Source organism: Anas acuta, chromosome 6 (assembly GCF_963932015.1).
Source record: "Anas acuta chromosome 6, bAnaAcu1.1, whole genome shotgun sequence".
In the NCBI taxonomy this organism is placed as follows: Eukaryota; Metazoa; Chordata; class Aves; order Anseriformes; family Anatidae; genus Anas; species Anas acuta.
In genome coordinates this window covers 23,508,897-23,525,145 of record NC_088984.1, presented here as the reverse complement: position 1 = coordinate 23,525,145, position 16,249 = coordinate 23,508,897, and the positions used below count along the sequence as shown (strand labels likewise).

At 38.2% G+C, this 16,249-nt stretch overlaps 1 protein-coding gene across 1 annotated transcript in view; it reads left to right on the top strand.

The window, feature by feature from the left end:
* The window catches only part of PDE11A (phosphodiesterase 11A), a 134,798-nt gene that overhangs the window by 89,282 nt on the left and 29,267 nt on the right, over positions 1–16,249 (top strand). The window contains exons 11-14 of the mRNA XM_068685803.1: positions 4,496–4,642; positions 4,748–4,855; positions 10,513–10,622; positions 13,217–13,307. Of these exons, the coding sequence (XP_068541904.1) occupies positions 4,496–4,642; positions 4,748–4,855; positions 10,513–10,622; positions 13,217–13,307 (456 nt within the window). The remainder of the gene's footprint in view (positions 1–4,495; positions 4,643–4,747; positions 4,856–10,512; positions 10,623–13,216; positions 13,308–16,249) is intronic.

Here is a 16,249-nt window from a genome sequence, read left to right as displayed (position 1 = left end):
TGAATGAGAAGAGTTTAGCTTGGGTATAGTTTTCGAATGCTGAAAACTAGACTTCCATCTCACGCAGAATATGTGTGGTTTGTAAAACCTTGTGGATCGTTAGGGAAACACGTAAGACTGGTAATGATTCCAGATCCTAAAATGGAAAGACACCTATCACAAGCTCATGGCAGCTATCAGGCTATTCAGGAACTTTGTCCCCTTTTCATTTACCCAATTCAAGGGATTGTTCTTGTACTATTTATAACTATACATTGATTTAAAGTTAGTTTGTTTTTCTCAGTGGCATTAATGAGTGTAAGAGGTCATTTAATGGTTTGTTTTGCATGCGCTTTCTTAATGGCAGTATTGGCCATTATGAAGGTGTTAGGGTAGTATATGGCAGAAATTGAAAGTAGGATTAAAAGGACAGCGATTTGTAGTATTGTTAATCAAGCTGAATGTAAAACCTATATCTATTCAGGAAATGTGCTCAAAACAGCAGCAGAAGTCTCTCCTTTTTCTTGTGTTGATTGATTGGTGTTTATCATGAGCGCCTCATTCAGCCCTTACAGCAAGAACCTTGTAAAATGCTCTGCATGCGTGTATTACACTGCGCTTTTCTGACGTGTATATACACATACACATACTGTCCACAAGAATGAAAGAGCATGAATGAATACTTTATTCTTGTCTAGTTCTATGCTACCGATATAAAGAAAACATTTTATACCACATTTTATATGTGCTTCTAAAACTGTGAAACGCTTGTTCTCAGCAGCACTAAGGTGTAAGCATCAAACAGTAGGTTTTATATGAAGTATTTCACTTCTTAGTGTTTCCATAAAAACTTTGACTCCTTGGTTTCCTAAAGTTCTCCTTTTTAAGTTCTACTCAACCACAGTAGCCCAGAGGCTTACTAACACAGAACCAGAACCACAAGTTTTCTATTCCATAGGCTCTCTTTGACAGTGGCCGGAATTTTGGGACTCAAAAGTTGATAGAGTTGCTCTATGCGTTTGGAAGTATGATGGTCATTAATGACATTCAGCTCTTTGGTGACCGCTGACGTAGGTTTGGTTAAGGTTCAACCAGTCACTTGTCTCCCAGCTGTTCACATGTGCCAAGCAGGCTGTGAAGCAATTGACATGATAGTGAAGAGCAACGAGGAAAGGAAAATCTGCCTCCAACTCTGAACTGATTACAAAGGCACTGTTCCCCCCTCCTGTACCCATCCCATCCCCAGCCCGTGCACACGTGAGTATTGGGCAGACACAGACCTCATCCCTGCGCACTCTTCCAGGGGCATGGCACCATTTCTCAAGTTCCTACAAGTGGTGAGAGTTTCCCAGCCTGGGAACTGCCAAGTTTGTACTTACTAGGCAAGACCAGATGCCTTCCATGAGTTAATCCCAACTTGTGTTCATGGCTCCTTTCAATATGTATTTTTTCTCTGATTCTAAGGAGTACTGGGATGTGACCAGAGGAGTCACATCCGGCTTTAATTTACTATAAGCTGATAGGAGAGTCATGTGAATCTTTCTCAAGGATGAAGAGCCTTGAAATTACTTGGTCCGCAGGGTAAAAAGACTTCAGTGTATAATGTTCTTAATTGTTTTTAGAAAGAGGAAATTGAACTTCAAAACATTCCAAAGGAAGCAAGCCTTTTAAGTGATCCTAAATCACTGGGGTGCTTTAGAAAATAATTTCACTGTAAGTTGAATTTTAATTGCCTGCCCCTTCCTCTTATTGTCGTGGTACTTTCATCCCCTCTGTTTTCCTGGAAGAGAATGTTATTATTGCTGTTTATTTTAAGAAATCCACTGGAATTTCTCCTGCAGTGCAGCAAAATGTCAGGGCTGTATATGTTTTAATATTCAGCATTATGAATATTTTTTATATCTTTGTAATTAAAAAAATGAAGTTTTAATGACTGCTCTCCTATAAACCCTGGACTGCTGCATTTCCAACATAAGAAGCACAGGACAGACAATGCCAGGTGCAGCCTGAATATTGCTTCAGCCCCACAACATATCATTTTTTTTAACATTATTCAAATTAGTCTCAACACTCATAATTCTGTTGTTTCCTTTATTGCTGTTGTAAAGCAAATGGTTCTTTTATACAAATGTTATCTCCTGGCTATTAATTCAGCAGTTATTTTGGATTATGGCACTCCTGTTAAATTTAGGAATGTAAAATCTCATAAATATTTAAAAGTTTCAGACTGACGTGGGAAGAAATTGTTTTTGACTTGCTTTGTTAAGCTCTTGTTCAGGTTGTAATAGATTTGGAATATGTTGTTAATTCTCTACTGTTTGAAAAAGGGAAAAACTGTTGTAGTTGAGCAACTGCTTTGCAACTGCTTCAGTTGTACTCCCTTGAATTGTAAAAGGTTGGTAAATGTGTTTGTTTTCATTGAAAAATAGCAAGGGAAATATCCGTTTTCTTTTAAGGAGGCAGAAAACATGTGAAAATGTTAATCAGAACCCACTTCAGAGTTCTGAGTTGATGAAAATGCAGCAGTATGCTTGTAAAGATAGTTTCAATTAATCAATTTCAAGCAGGTCTGCTTACAGTCAGATACTTCTGTTTCAGCATCTATGTTCTTTAAACTTCTTTCTACGAAACAAGTAAAATTAACAAAAGTTTTTCTTCCATCAAAGACTTTCTGTATAGAGTACATTTAAAATGCAGTGAGTGTATCCATAGAATAAATATTATAAATGACTGACAAAAAGCCACAATTTTTGTAAGACTGATGAAGGTCTAGGTGTCAGCATTTGGGCCAGCATTCCTGTTTCACATCTAACAGCATCTTCTTTTTCATTACCTCAGAAGTAAATGTGTAGTTTTGCAGCCAGATCTTAAGGAGTATTAAGGCATAAGTTGTGTTGGTGTCATTTAGAACTATTTCAAATGTTTCAACTATTATTCAAATAAGATTTAGAAAAAAATATTGAATTGATTCAACCTGAATCATTAGGCTAGTGGACAAAGTATGCATATGATTAACCAAGATTGCTTCTCTCCTGCATGCTCCTGAGGTTCTTCAGTGGTGTCCTGGAGTGTCACGTGATGGGTTGTTTTATTTCTCATGTCAATTAACCTCACTGGCATAACAACGTGACTTTTTGTGGTATTGGCATGCAGCACTGGGCACTGAAGTGAAAAGGCAGTTTTATTCTAGTTAGCAGATGGGTCTGTACCACAATGTTAATACTGTTCCATGACAGGTTTGCACTATCTGCTCGTACATGGTATGGCTGAACCAGCTTAATCTTTGTGTAAAGTAACTATTGAGGTGGTACTTTTCCTTTGCCTAGAAAAACTTTTTACTTGTCAGTAACTTGTCATAGTTACGGTGCAGTATTTTGAAATACAAGTTCTTAAAAAGGAAGCCATAAGGTCGCCATGTAGAAACCTGTAACTGTGAAGGTGAACTTAAAACTGCATGAATGGGTATTTTTATATGCCAGTGAGTACCTGGATGTGCCATGCCAGCTGAGTCCGCAAAAGTTTAACAAATTCATCATGGTCCAGCCTATGGGCCAGACCCAGCCCCTTTGTGAGATTTCTACCTGACCTGTCACCTTCTCGCTGCAGAAGAGTGAGAAGAGATGCTACTTCAGCAAGACAGGCTCCTCCACCTGCCCTCTCTGGGGAGATGAGTGGCAAGTCTGAAAGAGCATGAGGAAGGGCAAACAAGCCCTTGAGGGTTGACAGCTCCTCTGCCTGGCTCCTGCAGATGCTGCTGCTGGGCCACCCAGAACATGTCTATGTGCACAGCTGTATTCATCAGCCAGTCCTGCACAACCACTTCGTATGACTTTGTGTGCATGAAAAGCCCATTCCTCTATTACAAATGGAACATGAATCTGCTGTCATATGGGAGGAGAAAGATATAAGGCTTTTGCTATAGCTTATTAACTTACTGCATGATCAGAATGTTGAAAATTATTTTTATGTTCCTTTGGAAAGTATATCTTTCCAAACATTTCTTTTTATTACTGTTTTGGTTCTGTGAATGTGTAGTGAACAGTATAAAGTGAAGGGCACTTGTATGCTCATGAACATGAAGACATTTGGATGAAGAAATCCTGCAGAGCAGTATATTTACTTTGCATTTCTGAATGGTAGCGATTAAAATTCACAGCTGCTGGCTGTCCAGATGTTTCTTGCATTACACCATTGTAATTTGCATTGGAATATATTGTGTTACTGCAGTAGCTGTAAAGTGGACAGCTCCTCCAGTCTAAATGCTGTATGCAGGTTCCAGTTGGGATGGTGAGCGCATTTCCTGATTGTATCTGGTTCTTCTTCCCATTGTTCTCCTTCTCTGTTACCTTGCCCTGTTGGTATTTCTCACGTGAAGACTTGTATTGGTTGGCATTCCAATCAAGCAGGGTTGATTTGAATTGGCAGGTCAGAACTGCTGTATGGGTGGTTTCTTGTAAGAGTGACATGGAAAAAAGGATTTGAATCAGAAGTTTCCCTTTCCCCTTGGCATTTTCAGGCAGCAAACATCCCTCTGGTGTCAGAGCTTGGCATTGATGACATCCATTTTGATGACTTCTCACTTGATGTGGATGCTATGATTACTGCAGCCCTGCGGATGTTCATGGAACTTGGAATGGTTCAGAAATTTAAAATTGACTACGAGGTAACCATCTGCTCTGCGGAGATGTCTGCTGCTTCTGTCTTGGCACTGCTCTGTCCATTTGCACACGTTTAGTAGCCCTGGTAAAATTTGTACTTTTCATTTCAGACACTGTGTAGGTGGCTTTTGACGGTTAGGAAGAATTATCGAATGGTTTTGTACCACAACTGGAGGCACGCTTTCAACGTGTGCCAGCTAATGTTTGCCATGTTAACTGTAAGTATCCAGCTAAAGACACAATCCTCTAAAAGCTTTTATTGCCACATTGCTTTACCTGTTTAAACATTTTCTAACGTTTATTTTCTTTTCTAGTTATTATGATATTCATTCATCTGCAATGGATATGCATGCAGAATTAGGTTATTCAACTTAAGGCAGCACATATTTGGCAAAACCTTATAGTGTTTTAGTGACAGTGATACCATAGGCACATTAAGTGACTGAAAACAGATGGCAGTCTTGGAGTGAGCTTGTTATTATGGATCTTGATCTTACAATAATGTTTTCCTTTTGGAACACTTTGAGTTGACATTTATTTTAGACTCTTAAATTGGAATGTACTAAAATGTGGAAGATTAGAATCCTAAAAGAAGTATTTATTATGATGATATTAAATATTGTCTTCTCCAGCTTCATCTAGATTGTCGTGGATTGCCTTAAAACATTCTAAGATCATCTTCTAACTCAGTGAATGAACTGAACCTTGTACATTGGATGCTGTAACACTGCTGCGTTTTATTAACCTTTATCTCCATTGGTAGCCATAGCTTCTCTCAATATATAAGTTAATTCTTTGAAAGTACCCATGTTTCTACTCTCCATCCTCCTACCCCACAGCAACATCACCACATGAAATAATGCATATTTAACTTGTTAATTCTTGCAAAAGTAACAGTAAAAAGACTGGTGGTTCTGGATTTTTAAGAATCTGATTAATATAGCAAAAGAGAAGCAGCCTGACATTGTGTGATGCAGGACTTTCACTGTGCTTTCATTTTATTTTTATTTTTTGTCATATCTCCAGATACAAATATGAATTCAAATTAAATGAATTTTTAATGATATAGTAAATCTCTAATATTCATAAGATCCATTGTTAACCATCTTTTCTTATTGAAGATGGTTGACACATAAGCTTATGTTATATAATTAGAAGAGTATTTGTCCATTTAATCTTAGAATATTTTAATGAGGAACCAACAAACAGGCTGCACTTGCAAGTACAGGAATATTTTCTTTCCCAGGGACAAAGGAACATTTGACAGAACTAGAAATAAAATTCAAATCTTCTGACTTGTTAGCGTAGTCTCTGGTGAACAGTGCTAAACTGCTCACATCTTAAAAAAGGAGAAACAAGTTTTTCTGTAAATCTGGGAGATGACATTTTGTAGACAATAAAAATACCTCTGACCTACCACTATCACCTGGCTGGGGAGCTGTATTTTGAAGACATTCTAATCAGTAGGTGTTACAGAAATGCCTTTGCTGAGGCCAGGGATATGATGTGCTTGTTCCCTAATTTTTAATCACTGAATTTTTACACTCTTGTTGCTGACCAGCCTCTGCATTGAGGCTAGTGTTCATGTGCCATCAGTCAGTGCATTATCAGTGGAGACTGCACAGTCTGTGCTGTTCATATGGCAGTGCAGATCACCAGATCAGTCTGTTCCCTGCTGAAATGTTTCCGCTGTGTTAAATGGACATTGGGTGGGCCATGGCATGTTACCTGCATGTGGGGCACAGCTGTCTCTGGTGTGGATTCCAAACTATCCTCCTCAGTTTGGCACGGTCTCTGTGGCACAGCTGAATACCCTGGTCAAGAGAAAAAAAAAAAAAAAAGAAAAAAAAAGAGCATGAAGTCCCCTAGCAGGTAAATGTCATTGGTTTAGTGCTAGGTCTGTCTTGCTAGCTAAAGCTACAGGGGCTAATTTCTGTGAGCATTTACAAACATGTAACAAGTTGTTATACACCATGAGACAAAGCAAACAGAGTTCTTAAATTAGAGAGAAGAATTAAAGTTGTTTGTGTTTTCTAGCAGATGCTTTCTGTTGATTTTAAGCAAAATCTCACGGTGACGTGGGCATTGGAAGTTTTTGAAGGACTATAAACTTGACATGCTCTTTTTTTTTTTTTAAATTTATCTGAAGATGAAAAGCTTTTCATCTTTTCATTCCGAGCAATAAGTGGGAAGTCAGCGACGCAATTTGAATGGGAATTACATTAATTTCTGTTGAATACTCCCGTAGATGCGAGGAAGCTGCAGCTCCCATCTTCACAAACCTCCTCTGTGAGGAGAAGCGTCCTCTAGATGGAGCTCCGAGGCCAGGTTTGCGGCCGGTTGTTGTTTTGGGTGGGAAAAGCTCTTTCCTACCAGGCACCTCCATCTCAGCTGGGAGTGACTAAATCGGCAGCCAGCAGGGAGGAGGAAGATCTCAGTTTCTTGAGCAGCCAGCAGCAGGCCTGCGAGGCTGAAATCTGAATCTACTTTGTAGTTCTCAAAGCAGAATTGCAGGATGCTTTTAGCAATCAGCATGGAGACACAAATATCTGTGGGAGGTAATCTAGGATTTTCAGGCCAAACTCATTTCATTACCCACACTTCTGGTGAACTGAACAAGCGATTACAAGTGAGTAGTTGGGCACATACACTAGGCATTTGACTTTCCAAGTCTCACCCCACTTTGCTGCTCCTTTGATAGAGATCATAAGTCTCTCTAGTGTGGCACCCACCTTGGCTGCTCTTGCTTCCAGAGATAGGAAGACTGATCTTGTGAAAAAAGACATGAAAGTGATAGCCGAAAGACATAATAGCACAGGGCTGGCTCATACTGCATTTGTCTTGTTAGGCAACATCCTGGATAACATGCCTTGGTGTTTCATCTGCCAAAAAGGGAAAATTCTCTGCTTTGCAGAGGGGCTCTGGTGATCAGAAAGGTGCTAATTTGTGTAGGATACAATGTGGATGTGTATATGAATGTATGTCTACATGCAAGACTCTTTTCTACAGTTATTGTAGCCTATTCCGGATTTCTCTATGAAAGTCAGCAATATTAGCTGCGGCACGAGTATAAATAAACAGGTCTATTTTAGGGAGTTTTCAAGAACTCCTTACCGTAGCAGAGTAATTTCTAAACTGTCATGTGGTAGTCTGACCACACTCCCACTGAAAGCAGGAGCAAAATTCAGCTGGGCAGAACAAGCCAACCAACAGAAATTCAGCAAAGCTTAAACCAGTCGTTTCACTCCCGTGTCAGCCTTCGATGTGTCTACTGTATATTCCTGCATGTCTAAATGTATATGTTCTCTCTCTCCAGTCAGACACTGGAGAAATACAAGCCCAGTCCTACGAGTCATACTCTTGTACTTTAGACTCAGTCAAGCACTGAAACAAGGCTGCTCCTGTGAGGTAGGAACATCACACAAGAGTAAAACATAGGATCAAGCCCAGCCTTCATTATCACTCCCTTTGCCTAACCCAGTTCATAGTGATACTTAGTTTTTCATTTTTACTTTTTGAAGTAAGTAATACAAAATTAAAATCCCATCTGGTGTGCTAATAACAAAACATATAAATGTGGAGCAAGGTATAATGAATGCAATTCATTTCCTCACATGAAAGAATGACCTCCATAACTCACTGGAGGCTCTGCCACTCATGAGTTATGGGTCATTCCTTTTCTGGTGAAAATAAATTTTACTGCACCATCATCTATAGCTATGTATTTTTTCTCTCTGTGTAAATTCAAAAAATGGAGAAATGTAATCCTTTGCTGTGAATACAATGCAAGAAAACAGATATCCTCTTACCATAACATTGTTTTATTTTAAATATTCTTATTAAGTGAAATATTCTATATTTCTCCCATACATTCAATGACAAGATTTTTGATTGAATATTGAATTTATTTTTGAGGTATTGCTACTGTTAATAAATTCCTTAATCAGTTTTTCTGCATTTATAATGCAGGTTGAATCCTGGAGTTCAATCAAAGCTTCTGTTACGCTAAAGGCTATTTATTGCAGCATCAATTTTCTGTTATGAAACATCTATTTTAAGTTGCTTTAACTCAGCATTTGAACATTTTTTCTAGATTGAAACTTGACACACAGTATGTTGTCAGTTATAAGCTTATTTTTATTTTTCTAAATAAACCTTGCATATTCTTTGTTATATAAGAGCAGTATTTAAAAAGTAAAAAGAGAAAACACTATTTTAAAAATTATTTTCTCTGCCTGGATAGCTAAATTTTAAAAAGCAGTACTACTAGGAAGCAGGAGAAGCCCTTTCATAAATATTCAAGTTAATCTGAACACCAGTGGATACTGCATGAATGGAATCTTTTTTCCTCACTTTTGATCTTTTTGATATATAAACTGTGATGCACAGTTATAAAGCTTTTGTAGCAAATCCTGCACTTCTTCAGTTCACATTAAAATGTATTCCTGAGCACTCGGGGAAAGTTGGTTCTCTGTACTGCCTAAGAATTAACTGGAACTGCCTTTCAGACTATGAAAACAGAGAATATTGGGGTTTGAATAAGCATTTATTTAAGTAGAATTTATAGTCTTAAGGGTGAATAGCAGAGTTTTCACATGGTAGTGCAGCTATGACTGGCATCTAGGCAGTATGTTCCTACAGAAGTGTGAGGACATCAAATGCCACAGTTATTCATTGTCTTTGTATTGCTTAACACTCTTCTTGCCAGTGGGTGAGAATATGCCCCACTCGGAACTGGTGGAATTAAGGATTTCTTATGTGGTATTAGTGTTCAGCCTAGCTTTGATCTTCCAATATAAATGTATTTTATATTTCTGCATTTAATCTCCTCTCATGCTAACTAGAATATATGGCTAGTCAGAGAGTGTGGCTGGAGTGTGGCACTATGGTAAGACAAGTGTTAATGATTTCCCAGCTTAGTCAGTCCTTTTTACAGGCAATGTGCCCTTGTGCTTCTGAAGAGCTGAAGTTGTTTCTGCTGAGGGTGAGGTGCATGGCACCAGACAGGGGGTGTCCCACACAGCCTCCAGCACCTCCTCAGACAGGACCTGTTCAGGATGCCTGAGGTTAGCAACAGCAGCATTGTTTCTTCTCTGGCATGAGGCTGTTCAGGGAGAAAAACTGCTATAGCAGGTCTCCTCTATGAGTAGAGGTATAGTGGCAAAAAAAATGTTGGTAGGTCAGCTCTCCATTCACACAGGTGTATCTGCTCTGAGGTGGTGATGGGGAATTTTGGTACATAAATTTTAAAGATTTTTTCTCAAATTCAAGAGGGTACCTTCAGCAGAATTATGCGTTTTGAGATATTTCCCCTTTAAATCATGTAATTTCATTTCGTATGTCCCAGATAACAAATCACTTAATAGTTCATAATAGTTCCATCCATAGACTATATTTTAGCTGGTTTCTTTTATACTTCTTTTGATTTAACATCTTAGATATCTCTGACAGTAGGGATTAACTAAAATGATCACCTCAGGATTGAAGAAATCTGTGTTAAAGTACTTCTCTGAACAATAATTTCAAAACAAAATCAATTTTGTATTTCTATGGTATGAAATTTCAGTTGCTATCTTAGTGTGTAGTTATTGGTGGTTTTTTCCATCTCTTTTTGCCTTAAGTGCCTTCTGGGTCGTGGGGAAATGGCATGCTGGAAATGCAACAGAGAGATAATAACAGATCACTCCAAGAATGTTATCTATTCTGCTAACCATCTAACATACAGCAGGGAACATAATATGACAATAAAGCATTTATCTTCTCCTTACTGAAACGTTCATGATGTCAAAACAAAGTTGACTGTTGTTCAATGGACTATCATTACTTATCCTTTTTGTTACAGATAGTTACAGATGCTATTTTTTTCTGCTTTCAGACAGCAGGATTTCAGGAGATTTTGACTGAAATTGAAATTTTAGCTTTGATCGTGGGATGCTTATGTCACGACCTTGACCACAGGGGAACCAACAATGCCTTCCAAGCCAAGTAAGTTTTCTAATTCTTATTACTTTAATTTGTTTTTCTTCCACAGAGGAGCAAAAGGTGACCAGGATAAAGAATGTAGCATTAATTTCAGGCCTCATAGGCCAAGGCCAAGTATTCCTATTCCTGTATGTAGTAAGGGACTATCCATCTTTATAATTCTCTGTTCTTTGTGGTAACTGTTGGCTTGTCCTTTGTATCAGGCTGTTGATTGGGTTACTCCTTGGGAACAGACACCAAATATTGAAACAAGGTACCAAAACCTGATGTTCCTCTCAAGCTCAGGTATCTCACAGGCAGATTCTTACATCACCTATATGACATCTTGCTCTCTGGATCATTTGCAATTCTAAGAATGATTTTTATTCTATTCAAAATGCGTAGGACCCAATCCGGCAACCCTGACTCATACTTATTTATACTGTCCAGGCTGTTGCCCTCAGACATGTTACTGAAATAGCCACAGGTTAATGGAAAGTTTGTGGGTACTTCGGACTGGTGGTAAGGGAACTGTTGACCAAGGTCAGATTGTTTCCAAAATCTGTGTTTGAAAGACAGTAGGAAATGTCCCCTGACAACATCCTGGCCAAACTGTGAAATGAAGCAGTCAGACATAGAGATTCCTTCTCCAAATCCTTTGTGGTTTTCTTCACTCCCTGGGCCCTCTACAGTCAGAAAATGAGACCCTGAGGTTCTCTCGTCCTGCAGAACTCAGAATGTCTTTGCAGATTTGTCTGTTTTGCACTACTACTAATCATATGGTGTGACAAGAAGTGGTCAAATGGTTGTCCAAAGTATTTGAAAGACAGGGTGAAATTGTATTAGCCTATTGTCATACCCTTTTATGTGCAAAGATAGCCTGTTTGTTGCAGTGTGTATGTGCACTCGCTGCGGCATTCTGGGGGTGAGTAGCCTCAGTGAACATCACTCAAATTGATGTTTCTGATATTCGCTAAGCCACCATTTCCTGAGCTATTGCTGCTGCTGTACAGTCTCAATGAAACAATGACACTGTCTGGATCTTCAATCACCATAGCAAGAAAAATCAATTGCAGTGCTCAAGACAGAGCTCATGGTGCAAAGGTTACCAAGCACCGCCAGATGCATGTTTGCAGCTGAATCTTGAAGAGAATCAAAAAAGACGAGACAAATGGGAAGTTCAGCTGATTGATGTTTATGTTCCTAATTTACCAACGCAAGACCTAAGATTTACATCCAGACCATTTTAGGCTCTGATTAAGTTAACCACTTCTCTACTGTAATATTACCCAACCGTATCTCCTGTGCAGAGGGATGGCTGAGTTAAAGGTAAAGGTTTCAGTGTTAGACTGCTATCACTTATACTTCTTTGACAACTGAGTACAAAGAGGAGACTACCATTTTATTACTCCATAAAGAAATTGCTGAAGACGTTTAACAAAAGACAAACATTACTACACATATAAAATATCCCTGGAAATAGAAGCTGCAGTTTTCATACAGCAGCTATGATTTATTCCTCTAACTTGACTTACAAATTTAAGCATCACATTTTCCTATTTTATCTTCAGTGTTCAATGTTACTGTTCTGTGTGATGAAAGTTCAAGAGGCATACGATGAAGGCAATATCACAGCTGTCTGAAATGGCTCTGTTATATATCTCAACACTGTGTTCTCTAGGGATGATGTTTCCTGGACATCCTTCTCTCTAATATAGCTGCTTCTGATAATTAAATATCAGTATGGTGCAGTTTTATAGTATATGCTCCTAGGAGACTCTTTCTGTTTGTCTGTAGCATAATCTCTTATTCTCATTTCTTTGGAAAGAAAACCCATCTTGTCAGTCAAGGCTGGGTCCCAGGAGTGAAGTAATGGTGAACAGTAACTGTTCTGACAGTCCAGTCCAATTCTCTGCACCTCCCAACAGTTTTCAGTGCTACAATTGGTCATACAGTTTTCAATTGCATTGTCTAAGTTTTTGCTATTTAAACTTGAAAAATCCACCTGGTCTGGGCATTTTGAAGCTTAATTTTGTTTTAGACAGTAAACATGATCAGAAAATATTTTCTAAACAGAGGCTAAACTTTTATATTTACTCTCTCACTTCTGGTTTTATGTCTACCTTAATTTTTTAAGTGCATGGTTTCACATATAGACAGGACTTCACAGCATTTGCAGTTGTTTTGTTTGTTTTTAAAGCATTTGTAGCCACCCTTTGTAAGCTGTTGTTTTTACATATATTAAAAATTGAAAATAAAAGGTAATAATAGAAGAGCTAGTCCCTTGGCACCTGCTCAAGGATGTTACTGCCTGTTTTTACTGCACAGTGATACGTGCCTGTGCCAAAGCACCTCAAAGCATTGTTGAGGTGCTTTGGAAGTTGCATTCCAAAACTTCATGTAGTTCCTAGTCAGCTGATGGTCTTTAGCAAGGTCTGAAACATAAATGCCTTGTATTTGGCTTTAAGTGACTGTTTCGCTCTGGCCAGCTCTCTCAAGTATGTTTGCTGACGTGGAGAGGGCAAGCGTGGCTACATGCTTTCATTACTGAATTGTCTCTGAAACCTGCTTCGTAAGCAGGCGAACAGTATTTGTTGACTTCCTGTGTTCTGTTTCAGGAGTGGATCAGCCTTAGCTCAGCTCTATGGCACCTCTGCTACCTTGGAGCACCACCATTTCAATCATGCTGTCATGATTCTCCAAAGTGAGGTACAAAAGCATTACTATTAATCTCACTGTAAGCTGTTGGGCAGTTTCAGCCAGGGAAAGGAAATACCACACACAGTACCTTTTTAATGCCCTCTCCTTGAGGAATTATTTATTGGTTACCTCAAAGGTCACAACTAGCACAAAATTAAACTACAAATGCTGATCATAGATCCCAGAGATTATATCTGTCTCAATCAGCTAGGGGCAAGGAGAACATATCCTAATCATATTGTCAGTTTTTCTCAGTCTTCTAACATCCTGCTCAGTGCCATATAGATAGACAAAATGAGCTCTTCCCCATAGGTCTTGTGTTCGTTATATCTCAGTCATCCTTTACTGGACCAATTTAATTTCTTTGATTTCTTTATGTAATTGCTATTTTTGTGGTGGATTTGCATTATTTTCCTTAATGACTTTTTTATCCTTTTTTTAAATATCAGCAATATTGTGCTGTCCATGTACACTAGCTGTTTTGCAGATTCATATCAGGACACAGTTCCTGCCCCGAACACCTTACGCACAACAGTATGCAGCATATAGTACCCTAGAGATGTCATAAGTGGGAGAAGTGGAAAGATGCATAATCCTTATGAAACAATGGATGTATTTTGTTAATATACAGAGATAGCTTGTTACAAAATCCATTCAATATATACAAAAATGAAAGTGTTGTTCATACAGCACAATCAGAGACTGTATGCTGATCTGCAGTAACTTTTGAAGAGCATCTGGGGATGTCCCGTGATCACAGGCAAATGGGAACAGGGTGATGGCTTTATTCTGTGTGCAGTGTCACAGAAACCAGTCATGGGATGCTGACTGTGGTTTTAGTGTTCAGATGCTCAACCTTATATTTAAAATATAGATATGGGAAAGGAGAACCCCACCATGAGATTTAAACAACTCAATCTGCTCAGTTTAGCCTAGCTTGTCTAAATGGTGATACCCAACTAAGTGGCTCCTTATATTAGCAGAGGAAGGCCTAACAAAAAGCAGCATTTAAAGGTTAAACAGACTAGTTCAGAAAGGGAAAAAGGAAGATTTGTTTTAAAACAATGAGGCTGTTCGACTGCTGGAACAAGCTTTCCCACTTCTTAGTTAGCATGACTGAGTGTCCTTCCAGATAGGCTTAATACATGGATGACTTTATGCGAGTTTGTAGCTCATGTCAGACTACATGCTTTAAAAGAAAATACAGTTTAGAAATAATAGTGAAAAAAAAAATAATAATAATGTTTTGTCTTGGAATCTACTTCTTTTCTGGATTCTTTGTGGAATCTATCTGCTTTTGTAGATGTAAAATATTACTTGAACCAAAAGTCTGCTTTGGTCATTCAAGCAGCTTCTTCTCTAGGTCCTTGTTTGTGGACCAGAGAATTAATCACAGAGAATTTTTATCCAGTAGATACTGTCTGTTAATGGGAACACAACACCACTTTGTTTGGAATAAATACACGTTTGGATCCTCCAAAGCTCTTACATACATGTAGATGCACCAACTTTCACCAGCTGTGCAGTCGATCTCTTCCCTCAAATAAGTTGAAACTAGATTATATCCTGTGCACTAATGCTGACATTCTAGTCTGTCTTTACTAGCTAGAATGAAACACAGAATATTGCATTATTTCTTTAGATTCTTATCATGGTGGACAAAAGAGGTACTTATCCTTTTCTCTTGACATACTAGCCTCAGTATAAGTGATATTGAGATTTGTAGTGGTATGGTTTTATACATGATGAAACAGGTCAGCAAGGCAAACAATGTTATAGATTAACAGACAATTTAGTAAATCACTCCCGTTGTAACAGCTGCTGTTTTCCTGATACATTTTTTTGATTACTCTTGTTATAAGCTTGATTTTCATAAATAAAATTCAGATTTTCAAATTTTTCTCATCGCTTAGTTAAAAATATTTTAAAAAATCACTGTCACAGATCATCTTTTATGTACAACATATTATTTTTTAGACCAACAAATAGCTGATTTATTTAAATTAATAAATTATTATCATCTCTACCTTCAGACCTTATCTTGTCTATGTCCCCACACCATCCTGGTTATAAAAATTCTGTTGCTGGAAATGTCCCACTTTTAAGTGCATTTTAATATTCCTAAGCAGTAGATGGCAGTGTATACCGAATTCATGCATTACAGTGCAAAATGTCACCAAAATAAGACTCTGTTTAGCAAGAATATTGTTGTTTCTATGGGTCATTAAAAAAAAAAAAAAGTATAGGACTTTTATTTATGTGAATTTAATCCTATGTGACTAGTGCCACAGAAACCACTTCTGTAAAACCACTGTTAGAATTTTTCATTAATTTTGTTTCTTTCAGCTTGTTTTCTCCAGGATTTCACAGAGAAATTGTAGGATCTCTATCCCTATTATTTTTTTTCAGAATTTGTTACAAAAGCACCTCTCTGTTCTTGAATAACAGTATTAAATAGTTCTCTTCCCTTCATTCTGGCTATGGAGCACCTTTCAAATTCTCAGCCCATGACCCATAGGAAGTAGCCTATTGGGCCTTTAAACCACATAAAGCTGCAGTTTTTCAGCCTGTGTAGGAAAAGCTTGTATATGCTGTAAGAATACAGTAATGGTCAGAGTGAGCAAACAGGCTGTTTTGAATGAAAAAAAAAAAAAAACTGATTTAGTGTCTTTGGCTGCTCTACCAGCACTTTGTGTGCCTGCAAGCTGCAGCACAGATAAATCTATTAGGAGCACAACTCAAAAGCTGCAAAGCACAGCTCCCAAAAACATTTAATAAGAGGGAAGATTGAGATGTATCCATAGTTTTTCGCCATAAACTGAGACTGTGCAGGGTCAGAGCAAAGAGTAAATCTTTTCTCAAGAGGCTATAATTTCAGTAGAATTTAGAAAAACATCCCAGACGCTTGATTACAATCGCCAACTCTTCCTCCCCAAAGTAATCTCCACAGT